Here is a 22249-nt window from a genome sequence, read left to right as displayed (position 1 = left end):
CAGTCAGCGGAAAATACATGGCGTAGGGGTTGGTAATGTTCACTAGTTGCGCCGTGATTGGCTCAGTCTTCTGTCACTCATGGGGACACTACGTAACCACAAAATCTACGGGGAGAGCATGAAAATTCAAGCCCCTTGTGTGCTGGCATAGAGTTACATAATAAGTGCCCATCCAAGAAGGCTCAAGGACATTGGCCACAGAGAAAATTACGTCAAATCACATTATATGTACCAGAGCTTTGATTGGACTGATCATGTGTCACGCCCTGATCTGTTTCACCTGTCCTTGTGATTGTCTCCACCCCCCTCCAGGTGTCACCCGTCTTCTCCATTATCCCCTGTGTATTTATACCTGTGGTTTCTGTCTGTCTGTTGCCAGTTTGTCAAGCTTACCAGCGTTTGTCCTGTCAGCGCCTGTCTTTTTCACTGCCTCGTTTTCTCTCGTCCTCCTGGTTTTTGACCCTTGCTTGTCCTGACCTTGTATTCGCCAGCCTGACCACTCTGCCTGTCCCTGAGCCTGCTTTCCGACCTGTACCTTTGTCCCACCTCCGGATTATTGACCTCTGCCTACCCAGAGCCTGCCTGCCGTCTGGTACCTTTGCTCCACCTCTGGATTACTAAACTCTTCCTGACCCTGAGTTTGCCTGCCTTGACCTGTCATTGCCTGCCCCTGGTGTTACAATAAACATTGTTACTTCACACGGTCTGCACTTGGGTCTTACCTTGATTCCTGATATCATGTCAACATCATACTTTCAAAATCTTAGCTAGCAAGCTATACAAGCAGTCATCATCATGAATCACGTTGACAATCTACCGGCAAATCCTTTTCAATCCTTGTTATATGAAGAGAAAGTATATATAAAATGTATTGGTGCTCATCGGCCATTGGACATAAACATGACACAACAAAAATTAGTGGTTTGGAAGGAATCAGTGGCTAACAGCAAGCATTGCAAAGCAATCAATAGCCTGCTATTCAGTGGAGTGGGTGAGTGGTCCAAGTCTGGGTTTAAGGGTCTCTTTTCCAAGCTTAAAAGGATAAACATTAAACACCATGGGCCAGATAAGTTTGAATACATTGGCCATGTTGTCAATCTTGTCGTGTTCAAAATTGGAAACTCGGAACTGGGTAATCTCAGACTTCAGTGAGTTCAAGACAACTGGTAACTCTTGGGGAAAAAACAAGCTCCGTGTCACGTCCTGACCCTAGTAAGATGTCATTTTCTTTAGTAAAGTAGGTCAGGGCGTGTTTTGTGTTTTTATATGTTTAAGTTCTAGTTTTTCTATTTCTATGTTCTAGTTTTTCTATTCCCATACACTGTGCTGTGCCGTTCCTGCTCTATGTGAATCAGTGTCATTAAAAGACCTCAACTGGAATCCTAGCGGTATGTCATCTGTGCCCTTACAAGCACCTGGCATAGTGCTAAGAAAACACTAAGAATAAACAGTCCAACAGGTCCTCCACTACAATGCAAGACAAGATTTTCCCACAAGGACTGCAGCGCCACCTTCCTTTTCAAGTAAGCACAGCACAACAAGGTGAGTCCAAAAATATGTTGTATGCTGCTGCATAAATATGTTGTGTAGTAAGATGTTAGTAGCCCATGTGCCTCACTGTAATAATTTGGTCAATTTCCCCCTCATAACTTAGCCTACGGTTCTGACTTGGCGTACAGGGAGAATACTGTAAGAACAGCCCATGTTCTGAATTCTGTTGCTGTACATTTCAAAAGTACTGAACAAATAGTTATATTGACTACGTCCGCCCTAGCTCGCTCATTAATGTCTTAATGGAAATTAAGGATTGCCTCTTATCCACTCGTCGTCCCTTTATGTTTGTACATCTCAATTGTCAGTAGAAACCACATTTGTTTGAAGAAGTCAGTCATATCAGCTATGTCTTTTAAAAAGGCAGTAAATGAGGCTGAATGAGCTGTTTTGCTGCCAGACAAGTCTCTGCTGATAGCCAGGTGTAGCAGTGTTAAGGATTCACTCCATGGTGCTGAAAAGAGTTTGTGGGCACCGTTTGTCATCATTATAATGCAATTAATGTATTGTTTAGTGTTGTGTAGTGGCTTTGCTGACCTGTATCTAAAAACTAATTTGGGAGTTTGCCCCACCAAGATGTACATGCTAAAATCGACACTGTTTTGAACAATTAATGAGAGAGATAAGGAAAGGAAAGCCACTATAGGATACTCAGATAGACCCCAGGTATGGTGTTCCATGGTGATCTTGTAAAATGCCCTTTAAGAAAGATATATGTTAAGCTTCCTGGCTGATGTTTTGGTCACTTTTGAATGCTGGTGGTGCTTTCGCTCTAGTGGTAGCATGAGACGGAGTCTACAACCCACACAAGTGGCTCAGGTAGTGCAGCTCATCCAGGATGGCACATCAATGCGAGCTGTGGCAAGAAGGTTTGCTGTGTCTGTCAGCGTAGTGTCCAGAGCATGGAGTCGCTACCAGGAGACAGGCCAGTACATCAGGAGACGTGGAGGAGGCCGTAGGAGGGCAACAACCCAGCAGCAGGACCGCTACCTCCACCTTTGTGCAAGGAGGAGCAGGAGGAGCACTGCCAGAGCCCTGCAAAATGACCTCCAGCAGGCCACAAATGTGCATGTGTCTGCTCAAACGGTCAGAAACAGACTCCATGAGGGTGGCATGAGGGCCCGATGTCCACAGGTGGGGGTTGTGCTTACAGCCCAACACCGTGCAGAACGTTTGGCATTTGCCAGAGAACACCAAGATTGGCAAATTTGCCACTGGCGCCCTGTGCTCTTCACAGATGAAAGCAGGGTCACATTGAGCACATGTGACAGACGTGACAGAGTCTGGAGACGCCGTGGAGAACGTTCTGCTGCCTGCAACATCCTCCAGCATGACCGGTTTGGCGGTGGGTCAGTCATGGTGTGGGGTGGCATTTCTTTGGGGTGTTGGGCTGTAAGCACAACCCCTACCTGTGGACGTCGGGCCCTCCATCTCATGCTACCACTAGAGTGAAAGCACCGGCAGCATTCAAAAGTGACCAAAACATCAGCCAGGAAGCATAGGAAGTGAGAATTGGTCTGTGGTCTCCACCTGCAGAACCACTCCTTTATTGGGGGTGTCTTGCTTATTGCCAATCATTTCCACCTGTTGTCTATTCCATTTGCACAACAGCATGTGAAATTTGTCAATCAGTGTTGCTTCTGTAACAGTGTAGGTTCCGTCCCTCTCTTCGCCCCAACCCGGGCTCGAACCAGGGACCCTTGCACACATCAACAACTGACACCCCACGAAGCATCGTTACCCATCGCGCCACAAAAGCCGCGGCCCTTGCAACGCAAGGGGAAACCCTACTTCAAGTCTCAGAGCGAGTGACGTCACTGATTGAAATGCTATTAGCGCGCACCACCGCTAACTAACTAGCCATTTCACATCGGTTACACTCACCCCCCCTTTGACCTCCTCCTTTTCCGCAGCAACCAATGATCCGGGTCAACAGCATCAATGTAACAGTGTAGGTTCCGTCCCTCTCTTCGCCCCAACCCGGGCTCAAACCAGGGACCCTTGCACACATCAACAACTGACACCCACCGAAGCATCGTTACCCATCGCGCCACAAAAGCCGCGGCCCTTGCAACGCAAGGGGAAGCCCTACTTCAAGTCTCAGAGCGAGTGACGTCACTGATTGAAATGCTATTAGCGCGCACCACCGCTAACTAACTAGCCATTTCACATCGGTTACACTTCCTAAGTGGACAGTTTGATTTCACAGAAGTGTGATTGACTTGGAGTTACATTGTGTTGTTTAAGTGTTCCCTTTATTTTTTTGAGCAGTATATATATATATATATATATAGATATATATATATATATATATATATATATATATATATATATATAGGGGGATAATAATTTGTTTATATATATATTTATTTTTATTTATTTTTATTTCACCTTTATTTAACCAGGTAGGCAAGTTGAGAACAAGTTCTCATTTACAATTGCGACCTGGCCAAGATAAAGCAAAGCAGTTCGACAACATACAAAAACACAGAGTTACACATGGAGTAAAACAACATACAATCAATGATGCAGTAGAAAAAAAATAAGACTATATACAATGTGAGCAAATGATGTGAGATAATGGAGGTAAAGGCAAAAAAATGCCATGGTGGCAAAGTAAATAAAGTATGGCAAGAAAAAACACTGGAATGGTAGATTTGTAGTTTGAAGAAAGTTAAAAGTTAAAATATAAATAATATGGTGCAAAGGAGCAAAATAAATAAAATAAATAAATACAGTAGGGGAAAAGGTAGTAGTTTGGGCTCAATTAAAGATGGGCTATGTACAGGTGCAGAGATCTGTGAGCTGCTCTGACAGCTGGTGCTTAAAGCTAGTGAGGGAGATAAGTGTTTCCAGTTTTAGAGATTTTTGTAGTTCGTTCCAATCATTGGCAGCTGAGAACTGGAAGGAGAGACGACCAAAGGAGGAGTTGGCTTTAGGGGTGACCAGAGAGATATACCTGCTGGAGCGCGTGCTACAGGTGGGTGCTGCTATGGTGACCAGTGAGCGGAGATAAGGGGGGACTTTACCTAGCAGGGTCTTGTAGATGACCTGTATAAACAAATTATTATCCCCCTCCATTAATTTGTACAAAGAGCCAAGAAATTGTGTGTAGGGTTGTCTGACAAATCAAACATTATTTCTGATGTAAGCTGATGCTTCATGAAAAATATATTTGTCTCATTTGGACTGGTGAACGGACAAGGTAGCTTTGCAATCCACAGCCATACTGGCATACCCTGTTCAAATCAATGCCACTATCAGTTCTTGTCACTAGAGGTGTGATCATGGTCTTTTTGCAAAGAGGTGTTGAGGTCTTCACCCTCCCCTCCACCACCATACTCTGTTTACAAACAACCATGGACTGGGAGGGGCATTGATTCCAATTGGTGACGTCATCGTGAAACGCACATGTTTCCATGCTGCAAGGCCACAGCGAGTCCCAAAAGACGTTGGTTATTGCAGTAAAATAAACGAGCATTCGGTCCAGTACCTGGTGTTTGGGTCGGAATGATATACTGTATTTTCGTAATGAATGTTTCTAAAATAATGTTAAAGCTCTCAGACTACTATGACCTCTATAATTTACGAGAGGGGTCTCAGGGCATTCTGGGTACCATAACACAAACCGGCAAGCTGCTGCAAACGGTGTCCTATCCAATACCAGGCATGGAATCCGTAGTAGTCCTGGTGGTGGATCATAATGTATAGGCGTTGGATGGTGACTATTGTGGAAATTGTCTGTCTTTATTCTCGGCCTATACCAGCCATTCTTCCGATTGGCAATTTGTTCATCCAAACTGTCAAGCGTGTTCATACTTTTGGTTATATGGGACATGTTGCTTTGAATATGTAAGCATGCAGTGCAAAATCACAACGTCATCATCAACATAAATGTTGTTTTACGAATAATCCAATTCTATGCTAAAAAATAGAACACACATAAAGCATGAAATCGTTGTCATCTTGGCAATGGCATCGTTTGACTTTTTTTTGTTAAACGATAGTGCCGGGACTTACATCTCGCCAAATACCGGTCGTCACTACATACCACAGCCACAAAGTCATAAGCCCCGCCTATTTCTACAATTTATATTTTTTAAGTGTGATTTTAAACCTAACCGCACTGTTAACCGTATGCCTAACCGTAACCTTAAATTAAGACCAAAAATCACATTTTTGTTTTCATTAATTTTTAAGATATAGCCAATTTTGACTTTCTGTATGTGGTAATTATTGACAGCACAATGCGCGTACGCTACAGTTCAACCAACCTTGAGTCAATCATCAGCTGTTCCTTGTGTCTGATTGGTCTTCTCTTTGTAGCGTCAAGTGCCTGTTCATTTTTTATTGGGTTATTTGATTGTCAATCGTGGTATATCCACATGTTGTGTTGTTTGGTTGGAGCGTTCTCCTACCCTTTCTCTCTGTGTCGCGGCGCTGGGTTGGAGCCGCTGTCCCTGGTCTGGCACGTTCCCTTAAATTTTTGTGTTAAATTTGATGCCCCCTTCTTTTTTTGATTAGACAATTTGCGACGGCATTTAAAATACCTACACGGGCATCTCCTTATCGGTGTTTTTTTTAAATAAGCATTTGTCAAATATACCCTTTATCCTGTAAAATGGCGGTGTTAAGCGGGTCGTCTGGGCCGGTTGCCCGGCTTGAGGGCCGTGAATTCGAATACTTGATGAAAAAGCGCTCGGTGACTATCGGGAGGAACTCGTCTCAGGGCTCCGTGGATGTGAGCATGGGTCATTCCAGTTTTATTTCTCGAAGACATCTCGAAATATTCACTGTTAGTGACGATAGCACTGGTGGTGGAGACTTCTACTTGCGATGCCTCGGCAAAAATGGGGTGTTCGTGGATGGAGTGTTCCTCAGGCGGGGTGCCCCTCCTCTACAACTACCACGAATGTAAGTCCAACATGTATCTGTGTTTATAATAACTAGCTAGCTATCTTATCTTTGTTTTGAATTACCACAAAGCACGTGCTGTTGCAGCAAGACTAAGGGGTAGTGTTTGCCATGTAGGTTCATCTTTGCTAGCTAATTAACGTCAGCTAGACAGTGTTTGTCAGATACTAGTAGCTACATGTTATGAACTGCCCTCCCATTGTTATAAAATGTCTTCTGAATTAAGACAGCCATATGTAGCTAGCGATATTCGAACTTGATTATATAGCACACTGTCTCTCGGCCAGCTTTCAGTTGATTTGTTATCGCATAGAGGGTTATTATTGTAACTAGCTAGCTGTGTACTTGGTCATACAGGTAAACAATGTCATATAGTTCTGTGCAAGTGTTTTGTTAGTCAGATGGATATGATCGATGTTTTGTTTATATTTAAGTTTGTGGATGGCTACGTTGCTTCTAGGCCTGTATCTTTATAACATGTGTGATGTGCCACACTAGGCCATCACTCAATTGAACATTTCTGATACGGGTCATTACGGGTCAGCTTTGCACAACTCGGAAGATGGATGTTTTGGTTCAGTTTGCTCCATTCACAAAGTTATAATGGCAGGTCACAGAGGCCAATGCTAACCTTACAATACATAAGAAATAGTCACAAAATATTCACTGACCATTATTTTCCTCTTGCCATCACGGTAACATTACTCTATTCTCTTAGACCGATTTGAATTCCATAATACTATAATGAGATTCTATTTCTATGCCAAATTGACCCATTTTTATTCTAAAGAAACGTGCAAGAAACTTGCAATATACACTCCAATCCAACTCAACCATTAAATCTGAAGACAACCCTGTATTTAATTAGGAAAAGTCACTATTGTGCCATAATTCACTTTTGAATGTTGATATTTGATGCATAATTCACAACACAATTTAGTGGGCTGCTGGGGCTCATTCCTTGGTCAGTTGCCTCAGTGACATACAGTGACAAAGCTGCATTCTTAAAGCAGCAGTAGAAACAATAACAAAGCGGCCTCCCCAACCCTGTTTGGGTAAAAAGCTAAGGGATGGGGCTGGAGAAATGTAACCACTCTCAAATTCATTTATAGAGCTATGGATGCAAGGACTGGCCATCCAAAATGATAGTTTTAAACATGTTTTGAGGCTATGGGTGTGTTCGTATATTCACTCTGGAGTGTTGTCATCGCACACTGGATGTTCTGCCTGAGGAGTAGGGTTGATCCAAGTGTTCTGACCTCACAACATTACATTTACATTTAAGTCATTTAGCAGACGCTCTTATCCAGTCAATCACCCAAGCTAACTGGCTAATGTTGGCTAACTTGCTTGCTACTTCCAGACACAAAAAAGGGGAAACATCACTCTGACCATTTTTATTGCCCTGGCAGAGCTGGTTAGGCTGTTTGTGTTATCTAGAGTGTTGGTGACTGTAACTGTGCTGCTGGCAACAATTTAAATATTTTTTTGCCAACGTTTACTGACACAGGTCATATTCAACTGGTGTTGCAGTTTGTAAATTCATCAGTTATTCTGCACTCTGGTGCAGAATAAGAGTGCTCTGAAATCGGCGTAGAAAGCCAGAGTGAATTTACGAATGCACCCTATATAGTGTTTGTTTGCATTTACTTTGACAAACATTGGAGTAAAACATGTTTATATTTTGGGTTGTGATTGGGTACGACTTGAGACAGGTTATATTATTCAAGAATCAGTGGGGTACATGTAATTAATTTATACATTAAAAATTGGATGTAGCAACTGCTCATTGCCACTTTAACTGACCACCCAGTCTTCTTACCCAGTCATACACTGTATCACAGCACTTTAGACTGAAGAGATGTTGATTCCTAACTAAGAAGCACAGTGGGCTCAAATTCTGTTATCGATCAAGTTGACGTGACTAAAGAGCTTTAAATCATGGGTGTGTTTTATACGCTCACATCTACAGCTTCAAGAAAACCTTGTGATATCCTTATTTTGGAATTGGGCTTTATGGGTATAATGACTATAGTAGCCCACCCTACCTAAGGCAAAGAATGATCAGGGAAGTGGACAGACAGTCTTGGCTTGAAGAGCTCTGGACTGGGGTTCTTTATGTCCCCTGGATTCCAACAGAATGACATAAATTGCCAGAATGAAGCAGTCACTGCTGCCCAGCCCTCCATGTTGTTACTCTCCCACGCCTACATAATTACTCCATAGCATAGTCTTGCCATGACTGTTTACATCCTAACTGAATATGTGTAAAGCAGATATATTAGTTTGATGCTCATTGTTTTGTCTCATTGGGATGTTGTGTGTTTTTAGGATAATCTGCCGGGATGATGATTATCGTGGGAAAAAAATAGAGAAGACCTCTTGTCTCTGCTGCCCTGAGCTTGAATACTTTTGGATCTTTTGAGGGTCCATTGTGTTCTACCTCCTGGCACAACATAGCAACTGTGCATTTGCTTTTACAAAATGTTTGGTCTCATTGAGCAAGGAGGGAAATTGGCAAAGGAGCCTGAATGTTAAAATGCATTGATGCTGTGGGAAAACTCAGCTCTTTGCAAAATGACTTGGGATTTCCATGCAAGCTTATCCTCTTAACCAAGCTTCTTTTGTTGTTGAAAACATTTAAGTATGAATTGATTGAAGCAGAAAGTAGACTATATAATAACATTAATTGTCTAGTAGGGGGGTGGGTTTTGTGGTCTAGTGGAATTCTTTACCTCAGGTAGTAAAGATTGGGGGTCTGGTGGCAAAAGGAATTCTGTTTGTTGTTTGTATGCATCTGTGCCTGACTGACAGAGGATCAGTGAGACCCCAACACACACACAAAAGCAATGTGTGTTGCCTTTGGTCACACACAGCACTCTGCGAGGAATGTGATGTCTCAGAGCTCAGCATTCCTGTATCAAAGACACCCTGATGGTTGCCATGTGAGTGTGCTGCTGAGCACAATGTTGATGGTGCTGTTCTTGCTATTAGGTGATTATTTCCCCCCCCCTCCATAGCAGGAACAACACCATCAGTGGTCAGAACTAAGTAATATCAGGATGTAAGATGGCACATAAACCCAACAACTTCAGTGACTCATTTCTCTGAACTAGAGGTTGACCGATTATGATTTTTCAGCGCCGATAACGATTATTGGAGGACCAACAAAAGCCGATGCCGATTTTTATGTGTGTAATAAATGACAATTACAACAATACTGAATGAACAATGAACACTTATTTTAACGTAATATAATACATAAATATAATCTATTTAGTCTCAAACAAATAATGAAACATGTTCGATTTGGTTTAAATAATACAAAAACAAAGTGTTGGAGAAGAAAGTAAAAGTGCAATATGTGCCATGTAAAAAAAGCTAACGTTTAAGTTCCAGAACATATGGAAGCTGGTAGTTCCTCTTAACATGAGTCTTCAATATTCCCAGTTAAGAAGTTTTAGGTTGGAGTTATTATAGGACTATTTCAGCTACCTTTGACTATTGGATGTTCTTAAAGGCAGTTTAGTATTGCCAGCCTAATCTCAGGAGTTGATAGGCTTGAAGTCATAAACAGCGCTGTGCTTCAAGCATTGCTAAGAGCTGCTGTTTGAATTAATGCTTACGTGCCTGCTGCTGCCTACCACCGCTCAGTCAGACTGCTCTATCATATACTTAATTATAATAAACACACAGAAATGCAAGCCTTAGGTCATTAATGTAGTCAAATCCGGAAACTGTCATTTCAAAAACAGAACATTTATTCTTTAAGTGAAATACGGAACCGTTCCGTATTTTATCGAACGGGTGGCAACCCTTAGTCTAAATATTACTGTTACGTTGCACAACCTTCAATGTTATGTCATAATTATGTACAATTCTGGCAAAGTAATTACTGTCTTTGTTAGGAATAAATTGACTTTCAACAATTCGCAACGAGCCAGCCGGCCCAAACTGCTGCATATACCCTGACTCGCTTGCACTGAACGCAAGAAAAGTGACACAATATTGCTTGCTAAACATGCATTTCTTTTAACAATATATGCAGTTTAAAAAAATATATACTTGTGTATTGATTTTAAGAAAGGCATTGATGGTTAGGTGCGTTATTGCAACGATTGTGCTTTTTTTTCGCGAAAAGGGGGTCCCTTGGTGGCTTTACACCATTTCTTTGGATTCCTCATGTCTAACTCATTGTTAGAAAAAAGTTTGATCCAAATCAAATCTTAGGTGCTATATTTATTGAATATTATAAAAATCCTATCAATTAAAATGGCCAGTTGGGTTCAATCGATTAGTTCAATGTTGCAGAAATGCTGATCTTATCTGTTTCTAACAGAAATTATTTCAGAACAATCTGAGAAGGTGGGTGTCAAGCCTCTTTCTTGTGCTTTTTGAGTTTGAGCGATCCAAAGGCATCATTAGGCCTATTGAATATTGCTACCTGCCTCTACCATCAGGGATGCAAACTAGTCACATTTTGGCGAAATTTGCCGTTTTGAATCCAAATTAGGTGACTTAAGTGATTCGTATAGATCCAATGATAAAAGTTTGTGGGAAGGGGGGGTTGGATCACTACTGGCTGTAAGGGAACAAGTGATGCAAGTTTGGAGCAATACTGTCTGTATCCAAGCCTCAGCCAATCGTTTACATAACAACAGAATGCAGCGCAGCACGCGACTGAAGAAAGAGGACCAATTTACTCGTTCCAGCATCAGCGCGCGCTCTGGAAAGGCAGCTTGCCAGTTACAGCAGCGCGTCCCTGAACGATAATGAATAGGTAACGTTAGATGAGAAGCCTGACCATGGAGACGGGTGTGAGAAGGTGATGAAGGGTATTTCATGAGCTATAACCGAAAAACGAATGGCATTTAGAAAGTTTGTGGTGAGGGAGAAAGTGTGGTGGAACAGGTATTAGCATTGTTAAGTATCTTGCTAGCTGGATCGAATTCTCAGTTAGCTAGCCAGAGAAATGTTGAGCAACATTAGCCAACATATCTGATCAAATAATTGAGTTTATGGTGTGAAAATTAGCTTGCTAATAAAGTAGACAGCTAACGTTACAACATCAAATGAGCTAACGTTAGTAACCTAACCAATTCTTTATAATATTAACTGGTGTACGACTCCTTGCCGTTCCTCAAGTTATAAAGCGTTAGTTGCTTACTGGACTTTGGCAATCTATGAAATGTTAACTGGCTAAAGAACTAACCACTATCTGTTATTAACTAATGTTTTCCCTCTACAGTATGTGGTTAATTTTCAGAATGAGAGAATTAGGTGAAAATGAGGCGTTGCTTGTTAAACAAGTACATTCAGGGTGTGTAGCTGGGCCTGGCTTAAACTGGATGCCTCTCTAGAGGTGAAAGGAACACCACACACTTTCCCTCTTTCTCACTTTTGCTGGCACATTGTAGAACTGATGTCCACAGGCAGTGTACAATGTAATAATGTGCAGTGCAGCCCAAAGATATTGTTTTTGTTGTGTTGAATTTGACAGTAACACATGTGAGGGGGATTATAATTTAACTCGGTGAACGTTAGTTTTGCACACATGTAGCCTTGTGCACTTGATCAATGTCTATAGTGACCACTATAATAGAAAAAAAATAGAATGCCTGTTTGTTTCATTCTATTTCTACTTTAAAAAAAAAAAATTCCATGTGCAATATTTGTCTGTGTGGTCACAAGCATTCTATTATAAAGGCTGTCATGGCTAACTGCAATATTAGTGTATTGTTTTTTTCTCAACTTGAGTGTCATTTGCAGTAAAGTCTAGGCAACAAATAACATTGGATTGCTTTCTTTACATTTTTTAGCTGTGAGTTAGGTTCACATTAACCACTTTATTTTACACAGAGACTGATCATGTAGATCATATTCTTTGTTTAATTAGTTAAAACCTGCAAACAGTGCAAAAAAAAGTGTCTTCTTTTTGGGCCCTCCAGTTTGCATCTCTGTACCATGCTGGTAACTAGTTTTGAAAAAGCATTTTTTCCCACTAGACACTAGCTATGTGTTATCTGCATAATGAGGTCATCAACATCCCCCTATTTCATCAAATAATTTTGTTTCCCATGCTCTTTGTTGACAGGGGTATTACATTGGTCCTGAAAGGGTGTTGGAGTGTATATGCATAATTGAAGTGTCTGGCTTCACCAGGCTGGCTCCCAGCAGTTTTTCACCCTCTGAGTAGCAATGCTAATTTGAGACTTGGGTGTCAGGGACACTGTTCTCTCTGAATGTGCTCTATGCCAGCTCTGTTGGGGCTTGGCAACAAGTGCAGCAGCACCTGGCATCCGGACCAAAAGGAAGCAGGGCTGGCATAACAATCTGGGCCTCCATCTCTCTCTGGGGTGTGGTGATGAAGCCTGATCCTGCACTGATTGAACCTTGGTGTACATGGACATCTCCATTCTAGTCATGCACACTGCTTGTTGTTTACCCCACAATGAGAATGTGTGTTTGATTAGGCTACCACAGCCTATATTTAGCCTGAGCCTCTGGAAGCAACGTCAGCACAAGAACCGTTTGTCAGGAGCTTCATAAAATGGGTTTCCATGACCGAGCAGACTTACACAAGCCTAAGATCACCATGCGCAATGCCAAGTGTCGGCTGGAGTGGTGTGAAGCTCGCCGCCATTGTACTCTGGAGCAGTGGAAACTCATTCTCTGGAGTGATGAATCACACTTCACCATCTGGCAGTCCGACGGACAAATCTGGGTTTTGGTTGATGCCAGGAGAACACTACCTGCCCCAATGCATAGTGCCAACTGTAAACTTTGGTGGAGGAATAATGGTCTGGGGCTGTTTTTCATGGTTCGGGCAAGGCCCCTTAGTTCCAGTGAAGGGAGATCTTAACGTTACAGCATACAATGACATTCAAGACTTCTGTGCTTCCATCTTTGTGGCAACAGTTTGGGGAAGGCCCTTTCTTGTTTCAGCATGACAATGCTCCCATGCACAATGCGAGGTCCATATAGAAATTATTTGTCGATCGATGTGGAAGAACTTGACTGGCCTTTACAGAACCCTGACCTCAACCCCATCAAACACCTTTGGGATGAATTGGAATGCTGACTGCGAGCCAGGCCAAATCGCCCAACATCAGTGCCCGACCTCAGTAATGCTTTTGAGGCTCAATAGAAGCAAGTCCCTGCAGTAATGTTCCAACATCTAGTGGAAAGCCTTCCCAGAAGAGTGGAGGCTGTTATGTCACAGCAAAAGGGGAACCAACTCCATATTAATGTCCATGATTTTGGAATAAGATGTTCGATGAGCAGGTGTCCATAAAATGTAGTGTATAACGAAAAAGACATTACATACAAAATACATTTTACATACATTTAAAAACACTAACGTGTAGTGTAGATGCTCAGAGGCCACAGACTGGAAGGTTGCATTACATTGTGGTTTTCTCTTTTTCTCTGCAGGTGCACTTTCAGGTTTCCCAGCACAAACATCAAGATCACATTCACAGCCCTATCCAGTGGGAAGAGGGAGAAGCGTGAGGCGCCTGAGTCTCCAGTAAAACCAGTCCACATCTCTCCGCTCACCATAAACATTCCAGACAACATCGCCCACCTCATGAGCCCCCTGCCCTCGCCCACCGGCACCATCAGGTACAGTAACAGTAGGCCTGGGCCTCAGTTAACCTTGAGATAACTTATTATCATACTGGCCTGGCGGCTAATGCTTAGTTTATTGAACTCTAGGGGAAGATGTGAACCAGGCACAGCTTGCAGCTTAAGTCACCTCCTAACCTACACAATCTGTCCAACACAGATTTATTGTGTGTACTTGTTAAGCCTAGTCTGTGTGTAGCCATTGGCAGTCTTCACTTAGCTGCTGTGTGTGTGTTGACTGAAAATACATAGCTTCTAGCAATGTTAATTTTGACAGCTGTTTCAGTTTTAATACCTTTTTATTCTCAGTCATATTTTAGTCATTTCATCCTTTAATTATTATTAGTTGACTAAAACTCTGGGCAGTTTGTCTAGTTTAAGTCACAGCCATTTAGGTCACATAGTAAGCACATTTTTTCCCGACTTATATTATGAATATTTAGGCTACCTCTAACTTCCATCATGTGCACATTCCTTGAAAAGGGGGGAAATTGAGCTTTACAAAAATGCCAGGAGTATTACTGTACTACTAATATTCAACAAATAGCATTTGTTTTTTCCATAGGGAAGGTTAGTTACAAGTGAAGTGTCCTGTAGGCTTGGGTGGTATACTGTATAACGGGGTATTTGGAAGAAGCCACGGGAGGAATTTTCAAAACCGTCAACTATTTCTTTGAAGTTTCAGTAAATTTGAATATTTGTTGCAACTTTTTATGTTAATACCTGCAGTCAACTTGTGCAATACATTAGGAGATAAAGCATATTGCATTCTTCATTTAACCTGTCACATTATTTTACGTGATAAAGCTTACCGTAGTTCCCCAGAACAGTCGAGCCAGTCATGTGTTTGTTTATAAACAGCACAATTGGAGAAAGCCATCTGGTGAGTCCACAGCATTCTATATCGATAGGCGAGTCTCTGTTGTGCGGCGCACATGAGGTGTTGAAGCCATCAGATATCTTCTAATGGCTTTCTGCCAGAAGTCAGAGCGCTAGATGAGTGCTGTACAGCTGCCATTTTCCCCCTGTGCTTTCTACTAGTGTTTTTTTTCTCCCATTGTTCTCCCATCTGGTCCATGTACACATGCTTCTCTTCCTTCGGAAGAGCATGTATCCCAACTTTGTTCATTTGCACAATTTCTCTCGTTAACTTTCGCTTGTAAATGTCAATACAGACCGAAAATGACATTCAGTAGCTAGTAGCTACTTTTGTTTAACTTTATGAGCTGTATTTGCCGGTCTTTGTAATTAGTTTGTTTTGCTCGTTGGCATTTCGCAATTAGTTTGCTAATTTTGTTAGCATTCTGGTAAGAAGCCTAGTTGACTTTTCTTGTGTTTGTAGAGCCCTCTTGTGTGCTATGCTCGTAATACCGTAAATCCTGGAACGAGAGAAGGACTGTATGACCACATGAAAATCAGTATACCGCCCAAGCCTACTGTCCTGGCTTCGCATCAGTTTAAAAGATTTCACTTCAGTCACTCGTTCACACCTGGGAACTGTGTGGGAGAGCCTGGCAGATCAACTCAATCAGACCGAGCAGCTCAAATATGTCATGAGAGGATGGAATTAAATATTCTGCACGCATGCATGCTTAGGATTGGACAAAACAGTTGAAAAGGAGCTTCATGTCAAATGAAATGTGAGACTAATGGATGTGGAATTCTCCTCTTTTCACATTTTCGTAGACTAAAATGAAAATTAATTTGTTAGTTTTTTCCACTGCATTTCATTATCGTAGTAGTTTTAAACAGGAAAAATAGGTTGTTGATTAGTTATTGGGGTGTGAACGTTTAAATGTAATTGGGATCCTTAACGTTAGGAAACATTTTTAAATTCACATTGCAGTTATCACACAACACATTTTGTGTTATTGCCAAACTAGACGATAGGCTATATAGGCCTGCGGAAAGTTGTGTAAAGGTTGACTCCGCGATATGACTCAACTGCAGAAAGTAAACTGCGTAGTGGGTAAATATCCACAACATCTAAGTGTTGAAGTGCTAGGCTCAACTTCTCAGCTGTTTTTGTCCTCTTTCTGCCTGGTGGCCGACCTGCCTATACTGTGCCCCTCTCTCCGTCCCTCGCTAGCTCGCTATGAAAGATGCAAGTGTTTGTATTCTCTGAAGTATGGTAACTAATCCAGGGCTCTACAGTGTGACCATTTTACTCGCATATGCGCCTAAATATTTTTCTGTGCGATCTGGACATTTTATTTAGGAGCACCTGCAACATTTGAAGGATTCTAGCTTTAATATCTCAAATATTGTTAACTGTGCTCTGTTGTAATCAGGCTCCTCCATTCCAAATTTCCTAGCAGAATTGAATCTTAACTCTCCAGAAATGGGGAGTTGATGTGCAAGTCGGAGTCAATTATTTTGCTGTCAACTGTCCACCACTACGTCGTCATCGTTAACAGTAAAATGGCAGAGAAAGGCAAGCGACAGCAGTGAAGCCCTGTATGGCAATACTTTGAGAGTTAATGAGAAGGAAATGCACATTTTGCGAGGTGGAATTGAAGTACAGTAATGGTAGTACAGGTGCAATGCTTCACCATCTGAAAGGGGCACACCGTTTTAACCGAAAACTGATGATAAAAATGGACGTTTAAACATGAACTCCCCCCCCCCCCCCCCCCCCCCCCCCATTTGCCACATCCCTAATACCTACTGCTGTGTTCAAATGTAACCTACCTTATAGTATGTGAAATTAAAATTGTTGCAGTGCTAATTAGAGGTCGACCGATTTGATATTTCAACGCCGATACCGGTGTGTGTGATAATGACAATTACAACAATACTGAATGAGCGTCTGCTAAATGACTTAAATGTAAATGTAACACTATATTTTAACTTAATATAACACATAAATAAAATCAATTTAGTCTCAAACAAATAATGAAACATGTTCAATTTGGTTTAAATAATACAAAAACAAAGTGTTGGAGAAGAAAGTAAAAGTGCAATATGTGCCATGTAAAAAAGCTAACGTTTAAGTTCCAGAACATATGGAAGCTGGTGGTTCCTCTTAACATGAGTCTTCAATATTCCCAGTTAAGAAGTTTTAGGTTGGAGTTATTATAGGACTACTTCTCTCTATACCATTTGTATTTCATATACCTTTGACTATTGGATGTTCTTATAGGCACTATAGTATTGCCAGCCTAATCTCAGGCGTTGATAGGCTTGAAGTCATAAACAGCGCTGTGCTTCAAGCATTGCGAAATAGTGCTGGCAAACGGAGAAAAGTGCGGTTTGATTGAATGCTAACAAGCCTGCTGCTGCCTACCACCGCTCAGACTGCTCTATCAAATCATAGACTTAATTATAATATAATAAACACACAGAAATATGAGCCTTAGGTCATTAATATGGTCAAATTCCGTTAACTATCATTTCAAAACCGTTTATTCTTTCAGTGAAATACGGAACCGTTCCGTATTTTATGGAACGGGTGGCAACCATAAGTCTAAATATTGATGTTACATTGCACAACCTTCAATGTTATGTCATAGTTATCTAAAATTATGCCAAATTAATTACTGTCTTTGTTAGGAAGAAATGGTCTTGACACAGTTCACAACGAGCCAGGCGGCCCAAACTGCTGCATATACCCTGACTCTGCTTACACTGAACGCAAGAGAAGTGACACAATTTCAGGCACCGCATTGATTATATGCAACGCAGGACAAGCTAGTTAAACTAGTAATATCATCAACCATGTGTAGTATTCTAGTGTAGTATTCTAGTGATTATGTTAAGATTGATTGATTGTTTTTTATAAGATAAGTTTAATGCTAGCTAGCAACTTACCATGGCTCCTTGCTGCCTGCACTCACATAACAGGTGGTCAGCCTGCCACGCAGTCTCCTCGTGAATTGCAATATAATCGGCGTCCAAAAATGCCGATTACCGATTTTGTTATGAACACTTGAAATCGGACCTAATTTAATCTACCATTACGATTAATCGGTCGACCTCTAGTGCTAATCCACCCATGAATTCCTACTAGCACATCTGCCAATCGGCTACCGCACATTGCAACGATGATGGAACTGCTCCAGATACATTGAAGAATGGAAAAAATAATATTGATGTTTTCATTTGATTCTAGCCAATCATCAGTGTTTATCTCCAGATTAATCATGTTTGCTTCAGCTTAACAAATCGTTAAGCGTTTTCTGCTGTTTTAACGCTCAACTTAATGCCTCATGAAATGATTTTGCTCTCCTTTCAATATGGGTTAGATAATGTGAGGCTATTTGCATAGGTGGTGTGAACCAGTCTGACTGCAGGCTACTGCAGTAAAGGGTACAGATTAGATGAACCAAGATATTTATTTTACTGGGGCCCCCTATTCCTCAGACTAGCTTGGCTAATTATAAACCATTGCTTGATTTCTAAAAAAGGAACTGAGGTCATCAGTGGATCAATTAGGCAGTTTTGTTTGTAGCCTAAAAGTATTGCATTATTCTTAGTCAGATAATTTGATATGTACTGTGTTGGTCATCATGCTGACAGAGACTTGGTGACTGACTAATGGTCTGGTCCACTTCTTCCCCACAGTGCTGCCAACTCGTGCCCCTCCAGTCCCAGAGGAGCAGGCTTGTCCGGCTACAGGATGGGTCGCATCGTCAGCTCTGCAGAGCTACAGCTCATAAACGACAACTCCCAGTCAGAGAACGACAAGGAGGCCTCAGGAGGGGACAGCCCCAAGGTGAGCACCACATACAGAGAATCTCCATTGAACATGCTTTTAGTCTAAGGCTTATATTAATCTGTGTCTGTGAAACTGGCCTTTTTAATTTAGTGGCAATCAGCGGTTGGAGCCATAGTGTTATCCCCACCACTGTTTTGTTAAAAAGCTGAGGGATGGGGCTGGAGAAATGTAACCACTCTCAAATTCATAGACAGAGCTATGGATGCAAGAATTGACCAACCATGATATCAAAATAGTTTTAATGTTATGAGAGTGTATAGTGTTTGTTTACATTTACTTTGTTTTAGTGCTGAGTAGGGTTGTACATTTTGGGGAATATTCAGAGGTGGAAACTTTCTGTGGGAAGTAACGGGAATATATGGGAATTAACAGAAATGTATTTAAATTAATACTATTTAAATGGTATTTTTGCATTGGATATATTTACCATATCATATGGAGACAGAAACACACATTTTACCTTATCATAAGTAGACATAATTGCAAATGGTTAACCTTCCAGTAGAGAAAAAAATATAGGAATTTAACTTTAATTAAATGAGTTGACTCTTCACATGGGATTATTTCATTGAGCAACAAAAGAAAGGGAATATTGAATGATTCCCAATGATCAATCGCATCTCCCAACATACATCTGTAAAATGAGTCTAGAAACTAAAGCTTTGGTTGTCTTCCTCTCAGGCTTCTCTGTCTTCTTCCTGGACCTCCTCAATGTCCACCTCTTGAACATCAGACTCTGAGGGCTCATCTTCACTGTCACTTTCCAACCTTGTTGAGGATGACTTGTTGTCAGGCTCAAAAAGCCTCAAATTTGCCCCGATGGTCACCAATTTTTCAACCCTTGTACTGATCAGCCTGTCGCATGCTTTGGTGTGTGTGCGTGTGTTCCCAAACAAGGACCAGTTGCGATCTGAGATGGCTGATGTTGGTGGGATTTGGAGGATGATGGAGGCAACAGGGGAAAGAGCCTCATATCCATAAAGTCCCTTCCACCAGGTGGCTGATGAGATATGTTGGCACGACTGCCATATTGCATCTTTATGCCAAAGCCCTTGCTTGGAAGTTTACTTCTCCAGACTGCAAAGAACCTTTCCCTCATCAAGGCCAAGGTGGCGAGACACGGTAGTGATGACACCATAGGCCTTGTTGATCTCTGCACCCGACACGATGCTCTTGCCAGCGTACTTGGGGTCCAACGTGTGCTGCGGTGTGTATGGGCTTCAGGCAGAAGTCTTCACGCTTTTTGATGTATTTCAGATCTGCAGTTTCCTTTGCTTGGAGCAACAGTGAAGTGGGCAGGGCAGTACAGATTTATTCTCTTCCATCTGCAAGCAGAGTCTGAACATCAGACAGGATGCCGTTGTCTCCCTCAATCCGTGCAATGGCTACAATTTTAGGTTTCAGGAGTTTCAGGCTGCTTACCACTCTCTCCCAAAATACATCACCCAGGAGGATCCTTTTGATGGGGCTGTCCATATCGGCAGACTGTGATATGGCCATTTCTTGGAGAGACTCCTTCCCCTCCAAGAGACTGTCAAACATGATGACAACACCACCCAACAGGTGTTGCTGGGCAGCTTCAATTTGGTGCGCTTATTCTTCTCATTTTACTTGGATTGGTAGATTGCTTCTATAACTTGATGACCCTTCACATACCTAACCATTTCCTTGGCTCTCTTGTGTGTATCCATTGTTTTCAGTGCCATGATGTCCTTGAGGAGCAAATTCAATACATGAGCAGCACAGCCAATGGGTGTGATGTGAGGGTAGGACTCTCCACTTTAGACCAAGCAGCCTTCATGTTCGCAGCATTGTCTGTCACCAGTGCAAATACCTTCTGTGGTCCAAGGTCATTGATGACTGCCTTCAGCTCATCTGCAATGTGGAGACCGGTGTGTCTGTTGTCTCTTGTGTCTGTGTTCTTGTAGGATACTGGTTGAGGGGTGGAGATGTAGTTAATTATTCCTTGCCCAGGAACATTCGACCACCCATCAGAGATGATTGCAATAGTCTGCTTTCTCTATGATTTGCTTGACCTTCACTTGAACTCTGATCTCTGCATCCAGCAAATTAGTAGATAAAGCATGTTTGGTTGGAGGGGTGTATGCTGGGCGAAAAACATTCAGAAATCTCTTCCAATACACATTGCCTGTGAGCAGCAGTTGCATACACAGCTCGAGCAAGACATTAATCATAATTTCTCTGACTATGTTCTTCCATTGAGTCAAAAAAAACTTCTTGACTCCAGGAGGAATTGTGTTAAGGTTTCTGATTCATCATTTTCACTTCGAATAGAAGTAGAGGGACATTTGTCGAGGTAGCTTGTGATCGCTGAGCAAACTTTATGCACTTGGCCAGATGATTCTGCATCTTTGGTGCATCCTTCACATACGATTTGGCACAGTATTTGCAAATGTACACAGCTTTTCCTTCTGGATTAGCTGCAGTGAAATGTCTCCACACATCAGATAGTGCCCGTGGCATTTTCCTGTAAAGATTAGGAAAAAATTTGTAAAAAACAAATACAATTCCATGTATAGGTAATTATTTAAGCAGTTAGATTTAACAACTAATTTGTAAGATAAATGTTTTAAAATTAAACGTATATGGAAACAGGTGAATTAACACTCCTCAGTTAGCAGGCTCAAGCAAGCTAAATCCCACATGGTAGCAAAAACTAACTAGCAGAAATTGTTAACAAGTTAGAAATGATTTAAACACCATGCTGTAGGCTACTATTTACTAGTTAACAAAAAATGTCTCATAAAATATATTCACCCCACCCGGTATTGTAATCAAAACTTACCAGAAAGCATGTAACCCCTGGCTCAAACAGTGTAGTAGTGGGTTCAATAGCATCTCATTAGTGTGCAAGATCTTGAGAATCAGCTGTACATGTGATGGAAGAATGCACTGTCCATGCAGAGGGTTGCAACTCCATTGAATTGGGGATAGTTTAATCAAAATATGCCACAAGACCTAGAATTGCCTTGTATCCCTCAAAAAAGGTTCACTGTTATAAGCTAACCTTTTAAAAAAAAATTAAAAAAAAAAATATGAATTTAAGCAAAATTCCCAAAATTCCCGGGCTTAACTTACCATGGGACATTCCGGGAAGTTTCCGACCCTTTGCAACCCTAGTGCTGAGTGATAAGTGCTTTTTGGGGTCGTTTTGGTTCTATTATTATTAAAAAATAATCACGGTTTTGATAATACATTTTTTTGTCATTAAATGCACTATGTGTTATGTGGAAGGAATGATGTAACAACACAGAATAAAACGTTTAACAAAAGTCCCATGATGGTAGTGACTGCCCATTACTGCACTTATTAACCATCATTTATTTACATTATTATTTACTTTATAAATATTTTAAATATTTCAGTTGTTGGGTATATTACATTTTGTTTTATTTGACTTTTTATTATTTAATTCCAAGT

At 41.4% G+C, this 22249-nt stretch overlaps 1 protein-coding gene across 2 annotated transcripts in view; it reads left to right on the top strand.

Moving 5' to 3' along the window:
• The first annotated feature begins 5968 nt into the window (after window positions 1-5968).
• LOC115171433 (forkhead box protein K2) overlaps window positions 5969-22249 on the top strand; it is a 29763-nt gene continuing 13482 nt past the window's right edge. For both annotated transcript variants that reach the window (XM_029728243.1, XM_029728242.1), the window contains exons 1-3: window positions 5969-6465; window positions 13900-14088; window positions 18655-18805. In XM_029728243.1, the coding sequence (XP_029584103.1) occupies window positions 6173-6465; window positions 13900-14088; window positions 18655-18805 (633 nt within the window). In that variant the 5' untranslated portion in view covers window positions 5969-6172. The remainder of the gene's footprint in view (window positions 6466-13899; window positions 14089-18654; window positions 18806-22249) is intronic.

Source organism: Salmo trutta, chromosome 32 (genome assembly GCF_901001165.1).
Source record: "Salmo trutta chromosome 32, fSalTru1.1, whole genome shotgun sequence".
NCBI classification, from domain to species: domain Eukaryota; kingdom Metazoa; phylum Chordata; class Actinopteri; order Salmoniformes; family Salmonidae; genus Salmo; species Salmo trutta.
The sequence above is the reverse complement of the archived record's forward strand: the minus strand, read 5'-3'. Positions and strand labels throughout refer to the sequence as shown.